This window comes from Scyliorhinus torazame, chromosome 28 (genome assembly GCF_047496885.1).
Source record: "Scyliorhinus torazame isolate Kashiwa2021f chromosome 28, sScyTor2.1, whole genome shotgun sequence".
Taxonomy (NCBI): domain Eukaryota; kingdom Metazoa; phylum Chordata; class Chondrichthyes; order Carcharhiniformes; family Scyliorhinidae; genus Scyliorhinus; species Scyliorhinus torazame.
This window is the reverse complement of record NC_092734.1, coordinates 31,520,998-31,533,135: the sequence shown is the minus strand read 5'-3', so window position 1 is coordinate 31,533,135 and position 12,138 is coordinate 31,520,998. Positions and strand designations below refer to the sequence as shown.

The 12,138-nt window shown below is 51.2% G+C and overlaps 1 protein-coding gene across 2 annotated transcripts in view; it reads left to right on the top strand.

The window, feature by feature from the left end:
• The first annotated feature begins 765 nt into the window (after positions 1-765).
• cuedc2 (CUE domain containing 2) overlaps positions 766-12,138 on the top strand; it is a 103,507-nt gene continuing 92,134 nt past the window's right edge. For both annotated transcript variants that reach the window (XM_072491806.1, XM_072491805.1), the window contains exons 1-2: positions 766-857; positions 8,646-8,747. In XM_072491806.1, the coding sequence (XP_072347907.1) occupies positions 784-857; positions 8,646-8,747 (176 nt within the window). In that variant the 5' untranslated portion in view covers positions 766-783. The remainder of the gene's footprint in view (positions 858-8,645; positions 8,748-12,138) is intronic.

Sequence of the window (12,138 nt, the reverse complement as noted above, 5' to 3'; positions counted from 1 at the left end):
GGAAAATGATTAAAAATAAATTGTGTGGCTGGCCGGGAGACGGCCTTTGGCGGGACTGGAAAATCTGGAGCCACAGGTCACAACTAGGAGGTTAACATCTGAAACCCCCATCCTCTCTGCACTGCTCAGCATTGCTGAGAGAGTTCCTCAGTCAGGGATTACCACTGCCTGGCAACGCCTCTAATGGCGGGGCCAGTGCTCAGTAGGCGATGGGCGGGGCGAGGGCTGTGGGCGGGGCCAGCGCGCGGTGGGCAGGGACCGTGCTCAGTAGGCGATGGGCGGGGCGAGTGCTGTGGGCGGTGCCAGCGCGTGGTGGGCGGGGTCAGCGCGCGGTGGGCAGGGACCGTGCTCAGTCGGCGATGGGCGGGGCGAGTGCTGTGGGCGGTGCCAGCGCGTGGTGGGCGGGGCCAGCGCGCGGGGGGCAGGGACAGTGCTCAGTAGGCGGGGGCCAGTGCTCAGTGGGCGAGGTCAGTGCGCGATGGGCGGGGCGAGTGCTGTGGGCTTGGCCAGTGGGCGGGGTCAGTGTGCGGTGGGCCCGAGGTCAGTGTGCGGTGCACGGGGTCAGTGCTCGCCGGGCGAGGCCAATGCGCGGTGGGCGTGGTCCGTGCTCACAGGGCGGGGCCAGTGCGTGTGGGCGGGGCCAGTGCGCGGTGGGCGGGGCCATTGTTCACTGGGCGGGACCAATGCGCCGTGGGCGGGTGTCAGTGCTCACTGGGCGGGGCCAATGCGCGATGGGCGGGTTCAGTGCTCGGTGGGCGGGTTCAGTGCTCGGTGGGCGGGGTCATGTCAGTGCCCATGCGCACAGCCCGGGACCGGTTGAAGATCAGGCGGCGGCAGCGGTGTCCTGTTCGGTTTAAGTAAGTAATGGCAATATGAGACCTCTGGGACTGCCTCTGGCACTGGTTCTTCCTCTGGCACTGATTCTTCCTCTGGCACTGGCATTGGCTCTGGTTCTGGCACTGGTCCTGCCTCTGGCACTGGCTCTTCCTCTGGCATGGGTTCTGCCTCTGGCTCTACCTCTGCCTCGGGCTCTGGGACTGGCGCTGCCTCGGGCTCTGGGACTGCCTCGGGCTCTGGGACTGGCGCTGCCTCGGGCTCTGAGACTGGCGCTGCCTCGGGCTCTGGGACTGGCGCTGCCTCGGGCTCTGAGACTGGCGCTGCCTCGGGCTCTGAGACTGGCGCTGCCTCGGGCTCTGAGACTGGCGCTGCCTTGGGCTCTGGGACTGGCGCTGCCTCGGGCTCTGGGACTGGCGCTGCCTCGGGCTCTGAGACTGGCGCTGCCTCGGGCTCTGGGACTGGCGCTGCCTCGGGCTCTGAGACTGGCGCTGCCTCGGGCTCTGGGACTGGCGCTGCCTCGGGCTCTGGGACTGGCGCTGCCTCGGGCTCTGGGACTGGCGCTGCCTCGGGCTCTGAGACTGGCGCTGCCTCGGGCTCTGGGACTGGCGCTGCCTCGGGCTCTGAGACTGGCGCTGCCTCGGGCTCTGGGACTGGCGCTGCCTCGGGCTCTGGGACTGCCTCTGCCTCGGGCTCTGGGACTGGCGCTGCCTCGGGCTCTGGGACTGCCTCTGCCTCGGGCTCTGGGACTGGCGCTGCCTCGGGCTCTGGGACTGGCGCTGCCTCGGGCTCTGGGACTGGCGCTGCCTCGGGCTCTGGGTCTGGCGCTGCCTCGGGCTCTGGGACTGGCGCTGCCTCGGGCTCTGGGACTGGCGCTGCCTCGGGCTCTGGGTCTGGCGCTGCCTCGGGCTCTGGGACTGGCGCTGCCTCGGGCTCTGGGACTGGCGCTGCCTCGGGCTCTGGGACTGGCGCTGCCTCGGGCTCTGGGTCTGGCGCTGCCTCGGGCTCTGGGACTGCCTCTGCCTCGGGCTCTGGGACTGGAGCTGCCTCGGGCTCTGGGTCTGGCGCTGCCTCGGGCTCTGGGACTGCCTCTGCCTCGGGCTCTGGGACTGGCGCTGCCTCGGGCTCTGGGACTGGCTCTGCCTCGGGCTCTGGGACTGGCGCTGCCTCGGGCTCTGGGACTGGCGCTGCCTCGGGCTCTGGGACTGGCGCTGCCTCGGGCTCTGGGACTGGCGCTGCCTCGGGCTCTGGGACTGGCTCGGCCACGGGCTCTGGGACTGGCGCTGCCTCGGGCTCTGGGACTGGCGCTGCCTCGGGCTCTGGGACTGGCGCTGCCTCGGGCTCTGGGACTGGCGCTGCCTCGGGCTCTGGGACTGGCGCTTCCTCTCTGAATGGGAGGGTGGTTTCACTGACCGACAGCGAGCTCGATACCGACGACAGTGTAAAGCCGCTGGAATATCTCTGCCCCCTCCCACCCGTCTGGCTCATTTTTGAAGAAAGACTTGCATTTCAGTAGCGTCCTTCCCATCCTGGGGAGGTCCCCAAGCACTTCACAGTCAATGGTGGTGCAGTCAGTGCTGTATTGAGGCCACTAGATGGTACATAGGAAGATCCCACAAACAGCAATGGGTTTGCGACAGCTCTTGTGATGGTAGTGGGGCAAATATTTGCCCAGATGCTGGTTAGAGCTTCGCTGCTCTTTGAAATAGAGCCATTGGATCTTTTACACACACCCTAGAAGGCAGAATGGGACTCAATTTAGTCTCTCCCCTCTTACAATGCTACACTCCCTCTGTGCTGCACTGGAGTGTCAGTTTGAATGTTTCAGTTCAGGCCTCTGGTGTGGCACTCGAACTTGCAACTGTCTGGCTCCCAAGCTGGTGGAGAGAAAGAGAGAGAACTAAGATTTTTGGGCGTGTCCTTTGGTGATGCGAATTCAGAATCAGCTTCCACACCAAAGGGTTCGCCATGAGCGAACCACCAAAGGGTGATGATAGACGTGACAGAAGAATGGCAGCCAATGCCCTGTAGGGGAGAAAGCTTGTGGAATACCAGTGCCTCACCAGCCTGATGCACACTCCTCCACGGACACTCCTGGAGATCCGCAACACTGTCATCTAGCAGTAGGGTTGGTGACCAGAGGATACAAATTTAAATAATTGCTGAAAGAACAAGAAATGCAACAGATGCAAGGGGTTCAGTGACCTCCTGGCTGTATGATTTTATGAAATGAATAAGGTAGACCTTAAGACTGCAATGATGGATGTGCAAACACAATTGATAATTTAGCGGGGCTGGGCACATCTGTCATTAAGTGGCAGTGTTTAATACACGACTGGGGTGGTTCCTCTAATGTATGCTCATTGCTCCTATATGAACTTCGACGGCTGGTTATGTTATTCATCATAGAGAAATTGGAAGCTAAACCGATCGTTACTAAACTATGCAGGATCGTCGTTCTGCGTCTCATTGCATGGAAAAGCTGGAGAATCCTCTGTAACAACGTGCATATGTTGCATTCATGTAGCACTTGGCAGCGAATGAAGTGTAGCCACTGTTGTAATGTAGCAACCCACGGGAGCCAATATAAACACAACAAAGACACCACAACGTCAGTGTGATAATGACCAGATAATCTGTTTTATTTTGTGTGATGTAGATTGAGGGATAAGTATTGGGAGAACGGCCCCCTTAGCCAGGGGACCTTCTACAAAACATCTTGGTACTGTCATGTGAGTGTCCCTTTGAGAAAGGTTTAGTCTCTTATCGTGTGACCTGTAGCACATTGGGCTGTGAGGTGAGGGGGGTTTCAGTTCAACTGCTTTGGACTGCAGAAGGAGAAAGTGTTTTCACTGTTTTTAGAGTACAGTGTGCCGGGCCACGCACTTGAAAAGGGGTTTTGGTTTAATTGGATTTTGTTATTGAATTGGAACAGCTAAGGGGGAATTCATTAAGTGTTATGTACATAGATTACTGTAGATGTGTGGTGTCGTTATGTTTAGAATTGATAATTCTTGCTGTTTATATAACTACATTCTTAGGATAAACCTTGTTTTGATTAAAATGTCAAGGAACTCTGATGAAACACACTGTAGTGAAAGCTTTTGTGCTCATCCTAGCTAAGTTCAACATAAAAAGTTATAGTACGAAGTCTTACAACACCAGGTTAAAGTCCAACAGGTTTGTTTCGATGTCACTAGCTTTCGGAGCGCTGCTCCTTCCTCAGGTGAATGAAGAGGTATGTTCCAGAAACACATATATAGACAAATTCAAAGATGCCAGACAATGCTTGGAATGCGACCATTAGCAGGTGATTCAATCTTTACAGATCCAGAGATGGGGTAACCCCAGGTTAAAGAGGTGTGAATTGTGTCAAGCCAGGACAGTTGGTAGGATTTCGCAGGCCAGATGGTGGGGGATGAATGTAATGCGACATGAATCCCAGGTCCCGGTTGAAGCCGCACTCATGTGTGCGGAACTTGGCTATAAGTTTCTGCTCGGCGATTCTGCTTTGCGCGTCCTGAAGGCCGCCTTGGAGAACGCTTACCCGGAGATCAGAGGCTGAATGCCCTTGACTGCTGAAGTGTTCCCCGACTGGAAGGGAACTGAGGCAACCTCAGTACTCAACACCGACAACTGCCAATCTCCAGACGCAATTCTGCAACTCATCCGCTTCATTCTGGATCACAACGTCTTCACCTTCGACAACAAGTTCTTCATCCAGACGCACGGAACAGCCATGGGGACCAAATTCGCACCCCAATACGCCAACATCTTCATGCACAAGTTTGAACAGGACCTACTCACCGCACAGGACCTTCAACCGACGTTATACACCAGATACATTGATGACATTTTTTTCCTTTGGACCCACGGCGAAGAATCACTGAAACGACTACACAATGACGTTAATAAGTTCCATCCAACCATCAGACTCACCATGGACTACTCTCCAAAATCAGTTGCATTCTTGGACACACTCGTCTCCATCAAGGACGGTCACCTCAGCACTTCGCTTTACCGCAAACCCACGGATAACCTCACGATGCTCCACTTCTCCAGCTTCCACCCTAAACACATTAAAGAAGCCATCCCCTATGGACAAGCTCTCCGTATACACAGGATCTGCTCAGACGAGGAGGAGCGTAACAGACATCTACAGACGCTGAAAGGTGCCCTCGTACGAACGGGATATGGCGCTCGACTCATCGATCGACAGTTCCAACGCGCCACAGCAAAAAACCGCACCGACCTCCTCAGAAGACAAACACGGGACACAACCGACAGAGTACCCTTCGTCATCCAGTACTTTCCCGGAGCGGAGAAACTACGACATCTTCTTCGCAGCCTTCAACACGTCATCGATGAAGATGAACATCTTGCCAAGGTCATCCCCACACCCCCACTACTTGCCTTCAAACAACCGCGCAACCTCAAACAAACCATTGTTTGCAGCAAACTACCCAGTCTTCAGAACAGTGACCACGACACCACACAACCCTGTCATGGCAATTTCTGCAAGATGTGCCAGATCATCGACATGGATACCACTATTACACGTGAGAACACCACCCACCAGGTCTGCGGTACATACTCGTGCGACTCGGCCAACGTTGTCTACCTCATACGCTGCAGGAAAGGATGTCCCGAAGCGTGGTACATTGGCGAGACCATGCAGACGCTGCGACAACGAATGAACGGACATTGCGCGACAATCACCAGGCAGGAATGTTCCCTTCCAGTCGGGGAACACTTCAGCAGTCGAGGGCATTCAGCCTCTGATCTCCGGGTAAGCGTTCTCCAAGGCAGCCTTCAGGACGCGCGACAACGCAGAATCGCCGAGCAGAAACTTATAGCCAAGTTCCGCACACATGAATGCCGCCTCAACCGGGACCTGGGATTCATGTCGCATTACATTCATCCCCCACCATCTGGCCTGCGAAATCCTACCAACTGTCCTGGCTTGACACAATTCGCACCCCTTTAACCTGGGGTTACCCCATCTCTGGATCTGTAAAGATTGAATCACCTGCTAATGGTCGCATTCCAAGCATTGTTTGGCATCTTTGAATTTGTCTATATATGTGTTTCTGGAACAGACCTCTTCATTCACCTGAGGAAGGAGCAGTGCTCCGAAAGCTAGTGACATCGAAACAAACCTGTTGGACTTTAACCTGGTGTTGTGAGACGACTTCCTGTGCTTGCCCCAGTTCAACGCCGGCATCTCCACATCATAAAAGTTACAGGTCAGGTGAACTTCATAATACACTTTGGAGTTTCTAAGCCCTGACCCATAACAGTACGATGACAGCACCTCCGGGGAGGGTTAACCTTGATTTTTGTACTGAAGCCCAGCCACGGGACTCAAAACGCAGAACTTTGTGATTCAGAAGCAAAAATGTTACCAACTAAGCCACCTCTGACTGAAGAAATTGAAGGAGGAATTGAAATCTTTAAAGCCTGTAGATGAGGAAGGCATCCTTATGTTTAAAAATGGCCACATAATTTACAAGTGGACAAGGCCTCAACAGCGGGGAGAAGGGGGAGGGGACAAACGTGTGGGATTGAGAGCTGTCCCATTGTTATTTCTGAGACACAGGTGCTAGCTGAATGAACCCTGGCTCTTTTCCAGCCTGACACCATCAGATGTAGCGGCAGAAGTAGGCCATTCGGCCCATCGAGTCTGCTCTGCCATTCAATGAGATCGTGACTGATCTGATGTGATAATCCTCAACTCCACTTTCCCGCCGTATCCCCATAACCCTTGATATCCTCAGATTAAAAATCTATCTCCGCCTTGAACATACTTAATGAAAAATGGACCTAATTCCAGTGACCTGCGATTGTTTGCGCATTGCAGTTATTTTTTATAAGAAGTAAATTGAGCCTGTGTCAGTCTGCTGCCAGCAATCTGATTGGTGGACCAGGTGACTTAATGTATTATCCAGCAAGTGGTTACCGGAGACCAATCAGATGTGAGTACTCTGCTGCCCGCTCATATTCCCCTGTAAGAAATCAACCGAAGTAATAAATCTGAAACAGAGTAGGAACTACTCATTGATTAACTGGAGTAGGATTGATTATCTGGGGGGGGGGGGATGGTAATGTCACTGGATCAGTCATCTGGACAAGACATATGCTTTGGAGATGTGGGCATCTGGTTGAATTTGTATTCCATAAATCTGGAATATTAGGGCGACACGGTGGCACAGTGGTTAGCACTGCTGCCTCACAGCACCAGGGACCTGGGTTCAATCCCAGACTTGGGTGGACTGTGTGGAGTTTACATGTTCTCCCCGTGTCTTTGTGGGTTTCCTCCGGGTGCTCCGATTTCTTCCCGTAGTCCAAAGATGTGCGGGTTAGGTGGATTGGCTGTGCTAAAATTGCCCCTTAGTAGCCAAAAGGTTAGGTGGATTGGTTGTGATAAATTGCCTCTTTACTGTCCAAAGGTTGGGTGGGGTTGTGGGGATAGGGCTGGGGTGCTCTTCCCATGGGCTGGTGCAGACTCTATGGGCTGAATGGCCTCCTTCTGCACTGTAGGGATTCTGTGATTCTCCAATTCTGTTAACTACCCTGGAGAGAAACCATCGGGACATTTAAAAAGTATATTTTTTTGTAATTTTATTTCAACGGTTCTCTTTACCAGACATAAAAATGTTGGAAGTGACGAAGAAAAGGCTGATTGGCTAATAGTGAAACATCATCCCATTGATTAATGAGTGTTTTTGCTTCCCATTGGCTTAGGAAGGCATGGAGATGTTGGCCAAGTAATGGCAAGAGCAAGGGGGCAAATCATGTGACAAAACCTCCAGGAATATATTTATTCACAGTTGGCAGCCTTATCAACATATATTGCCCCCACCTTGGGGTAATTGCACAACAACAACTTGTATTTATTTAGTCCTCCTTTAACATACAACATCCTGAGGCCTTTCACAAGAACATCAGAGTAGGGCACTGAGCCACATGGGAGATATTAGGTCAGAGAGAGAGAGATTTTGGGGTGCGTCTTAATGGTTTAAAGAGAGGTTGAACGGTTTAGGGAAGGGGTCTAAACCGCTCAACCTCTGTTTCATCCATTAAGACGCACCTCAAAATCTCTCTCTTTCCCACAGACCCAGCTCCTTCACCCCAACGTGGCATTGGAATCTATTTCTCGTCCTGGGTAATCTTACTCCAGGGTGCCAACCAGTCACCGCTGACAGACCCACAAGTCAGGAGTGTGATAAAATACTCTCCACTTGCCTGGGTGAGTGCAGCTCCAACAACACTCGAGAAGCTCAACACCATCCAGGACAAAGCTTGATTGCTCCCCTTCCACAAACACTCAATCCCTCGACTGACGAACAGCAGCAGCCATGTGCACCATTTACAAGATGCACTGTAGTAACTCACAAAGGTTCCTTAGGCAGCACCTTGCAGACCCACGATCATTACCATCTCGAACAAGGGCAGCATATACCTGGGAACCCCACCACCTGGAGGTTCTCCTCCAAGTCACTCATCATCCTGACTTTTATATGTCGCCGCTCCTTCACTGTCGCTGGGTCAAAATCCTGGAATCCTGCCTACACTTCAGGGACTGCAGCAGTTCATGAAGGCAGCTCACCGCCACTTTCTGAAGGGCAACTAGGGATGGGCAATAAATGCTGGGCCTAACCAGCAACACCCACATCCCGTAAATGAATTTAAAAGAGAGTGACAAGAAGAACATCACTTTAGCGATGGCGATTTGCATTAAAATGGGGGCTCCTGTGGTTTTAACCATATCATTTTCAGTGTGAAACCATTGACAGGCCTTCTTTCTGCAGGTGGGACCTTGTTACCTTTGTCAGTACCATGGCGTTGGAGAAAATTATTCAAGACTCTCTGTTCCAGTTTGTTCACTTGCACGTCCCCGACGCTGACCTCAGGTGGGTGATAAAGGAACAAACCTTCATTTATCTAGCACCTTTCACAACCTTGGGCAATGTCCTTCTGAAGTGTAGTTACGGTTGCAAATTAGGGGGACACAGAGCAGCCAATTCACACGCAGCAGGGTCCCACAAGCATCAATGAGAATGACCAGATGATGTTTTTCAAGTCATGTGAGTGAAGACGTCGGGGGGTAAGGATAACTCCTCTGCTCTTCGAAAAGTGCCATGGGCATTTTTTTGGGACAGCGATCTAACAGGGAGGACAGGGCCTGGGTTTAGCGTCTCGTGAAGGACGTCACCTGTGACAGTGCAGCACTCCATCAATACTGCACGGGTGTCAGCTTGAGCCATGTGTGCAAACCCCCAATTGGAGCTTGAACCTGTGATCTTTTGACTCGAGTCAAGTGTCGTTTAGTTTCAGTTGACGATTTGTACCTGTTGACTGGCTAATTGCTATTGTTGAACATGGTGTTTACTGTGGTTCACACTGAGTTGCTGCAACAACATGCGTGTCGCAATATGGCACTATGGATGGTGATGGTAGAGACTTCAACTATCTTCCAATCACATGGCTGACCGCTCTTTTTTTGTATTTGTTCATGGGACGTGGGCGTCGCAGGCTGTGCCCGCATTTATTGCCCATCCCTAATTGCCCCTTGAGGGGACAGTTAAGAGTCAACCACATTGCAGTGTGGATCTGGAGTCACATGTAGGCCAGACCGGGGAAGGATGGCAGATTTCCTCCCCTGAAGGACTTTAGTGAACCAGATGGGTTTTTACGACAATCGACAATGATTTCATGGTCATCATTAGATTTTAATTTGGAGACTTCAGTTCCTGGAGCGGGCCACAGACTGCAGGGTTGTTGGGAGAGGTGAGTGCATATTTAAAAGTGCTTGGTTTACAGGTCGAGTGGCAGTTGGAGACTTCAGTTCCTGGAGCGGGCCTATTGGCTCATTGGAAATCAGGCAGGGTACAAAAGGTGTGGCAGGAGTGCCTTTAGACACGAGTGCTGATTGGAACAGAGTGCATCTGAGTTTAGGTGAGTGACTGAGTGCTGATTGGAACAGAGTGCATCTGAGTTTAGGTGAGTGACTGAGTTCGGGTGAGTGGCGAGAGAGGGCTGTGTTTTTGTTGGTGTTCGGGTTTATCCTTGAGGTTCTATTAAAAAAAAAAAATTATTTAAATTAATTAACTAGTTGAATAAGGTGATGTGCTGTTGCTGTATGATGATGGAACTGGTGGATCCCATTGAGACCGTCAGTGACCACATCTGCAGCAAGTGTTGGCTGCTCGAGGAACTTCGGCTCAGAATTGATGAGCTGGAGACAGAGCTGCACACACTGCGGCACATCAGGGAGGGGGAAAATTACCTGGACGCTTTGTTTCAGGAGGCAGTCACACCCGGTAGAATAGGTACTGTTAATTCGGACAGTGGTCAGGGACAGAGTGGTTTGACTGCAAGGGAGGCAGGTAGGGGGATCCTGAGTTTAGGAGTGGAGGAGCCTCAGCCCTTGACCTTGTCCAACAGGTATGAGGTACTTGCTCCCTGTGTGGATGAGGAAGAGGACTGTAGGGAGGATGCGTTGACTGACCACTGCACCGTGGTACAGGAAGCCATTCAAGAGGGGGGAGCAAAAAGACAAGTGGTAGTTGTAGGGGATTCTATAATTAGGGGGATTGATGGCATCCTTTGTAAGCCAGATCGTGAGTCCCGCATGGTATGTTGCCTGCCCGGTGCCAGGGTGAGGGACATCTCTGATCGGCTTGAAAGGATTTTGGAGAGGGAGGGGGAGGATCCAGTTGTTGTGGTCCACGTTGGGACTAACAACATAGGTAAGACTAGGAAAGAGGACCTGTTTGGGGATTATCAAACACTAGGGACTAAATTAAAGAACAGATCCTCTAGGGTTATAATCTCTGGATTACTACCCGAGCCACGTGCCAATTGGCACAGGGTTGAGAAAATTAGGGAAGTTAACACGTGGCTAAAGGAGTAGTGCAGGAAAGAGGGATTCCATTTTCATGGGGCATTGGCATCAGTACTGGGGCAGGAGGGACCTGTACCGTTGGGACGGTCTTCACCTGAACCATTCTGGGACCAGTGTTCTAGCGAATAGGATAAATAGGTTGGTCACAAGGACTTTAAACTAGCAAGTTGGGGGGAAGGGAAGTGTAAAGCTATGGACAGTGTAATGGTTAATGGAGAGCAAGGCAGCAGGTTACGTGACAGGTTATTATGTAGAGATATGGGTTCAAAGACAAGGAAAATTAGGAGAAAGAGCAAGAGGAAAAATAATTTGCAAAAAGTTACTGATCAAGGTGTTAGGATTCATAACCAAGACATAAAAAACAGCATAAGTGTACTTTACCTGAATGCTCGTAGTATACGGATAAGGTGAATGAGTTGATGGTGCAAATCATCGTGAATGACTATGATTTAGTGGCCATTACTGAAACATGGTTAAAAGATGGTCATGACTGGGAGTTAAATATCCAAGGATATCAAACTATACGAAAGGATAGAATGGACGGTAAGGGCGGTGGTGTAGCTTTGTTGTTTAAGGATGGCATCCGGGCAATAGTAAGGGATGATATTGGTGCTATGGAGGACAAGGTTGAATCAATTTGGGTGGAAATCAGGAATAGTAAGGCGAAAAGGTCACTGATAGGAGTAGTCTATAGGCCACCAAATAGTAACAGGATGGTAGGGCAGGCAATAAGCAAAGAAATAACGGATGCATGTAGAAATGGTACAGCGGTTATCATGGGAGATTTTAATCTGCATGTCGATTGGTTTAACCAAGTTGGTAAAGGCAGCCTTGAGGAGGAGTTTATAGAATGTGTCCGGGATAATTTCCTGGAACAGTATGTAATGGAACCTACAAGGGAACAAGCGGTCCTGGATCTGGTCCTGTATAATGAGGCAGGATTGATTAATGATCTCATAGTTCGGGATCCTCTTGGAAGGAGCGACCACAATATGGTGGAATTTAAAATACAGTTGGAGGATGACAAGGTAAAATCAAACACTAGTGCTTTGTGCTTAAACAAAGGCGATTACAATGGGATGAGATAAGAACTAGCTAAGGTAGACTGGGAGCAAAGACTTCATGGTGAAGCAGTTGAGGAACAGTGGAGAACCTTCCGAGCGATCTTTCACAGTGTTCAGAAAAGGTTCATACCGACAAAAAAGAAAGACGGTAGAAAGGGGAAAAATCGACCGTGGATATCTAAGGAGGTGAGGGAGAGTATCAAATTGAAGGAAAAAACATACAAAGTGGCAAAAATTAGTGGGAGACTAGAGGACTGGGAAGTCTTTAGGGGACAACAGAAAGCTACTAAAAAAGCTATAAAGAAGAGTAAGGTAGATTATGAAAGTAAACTG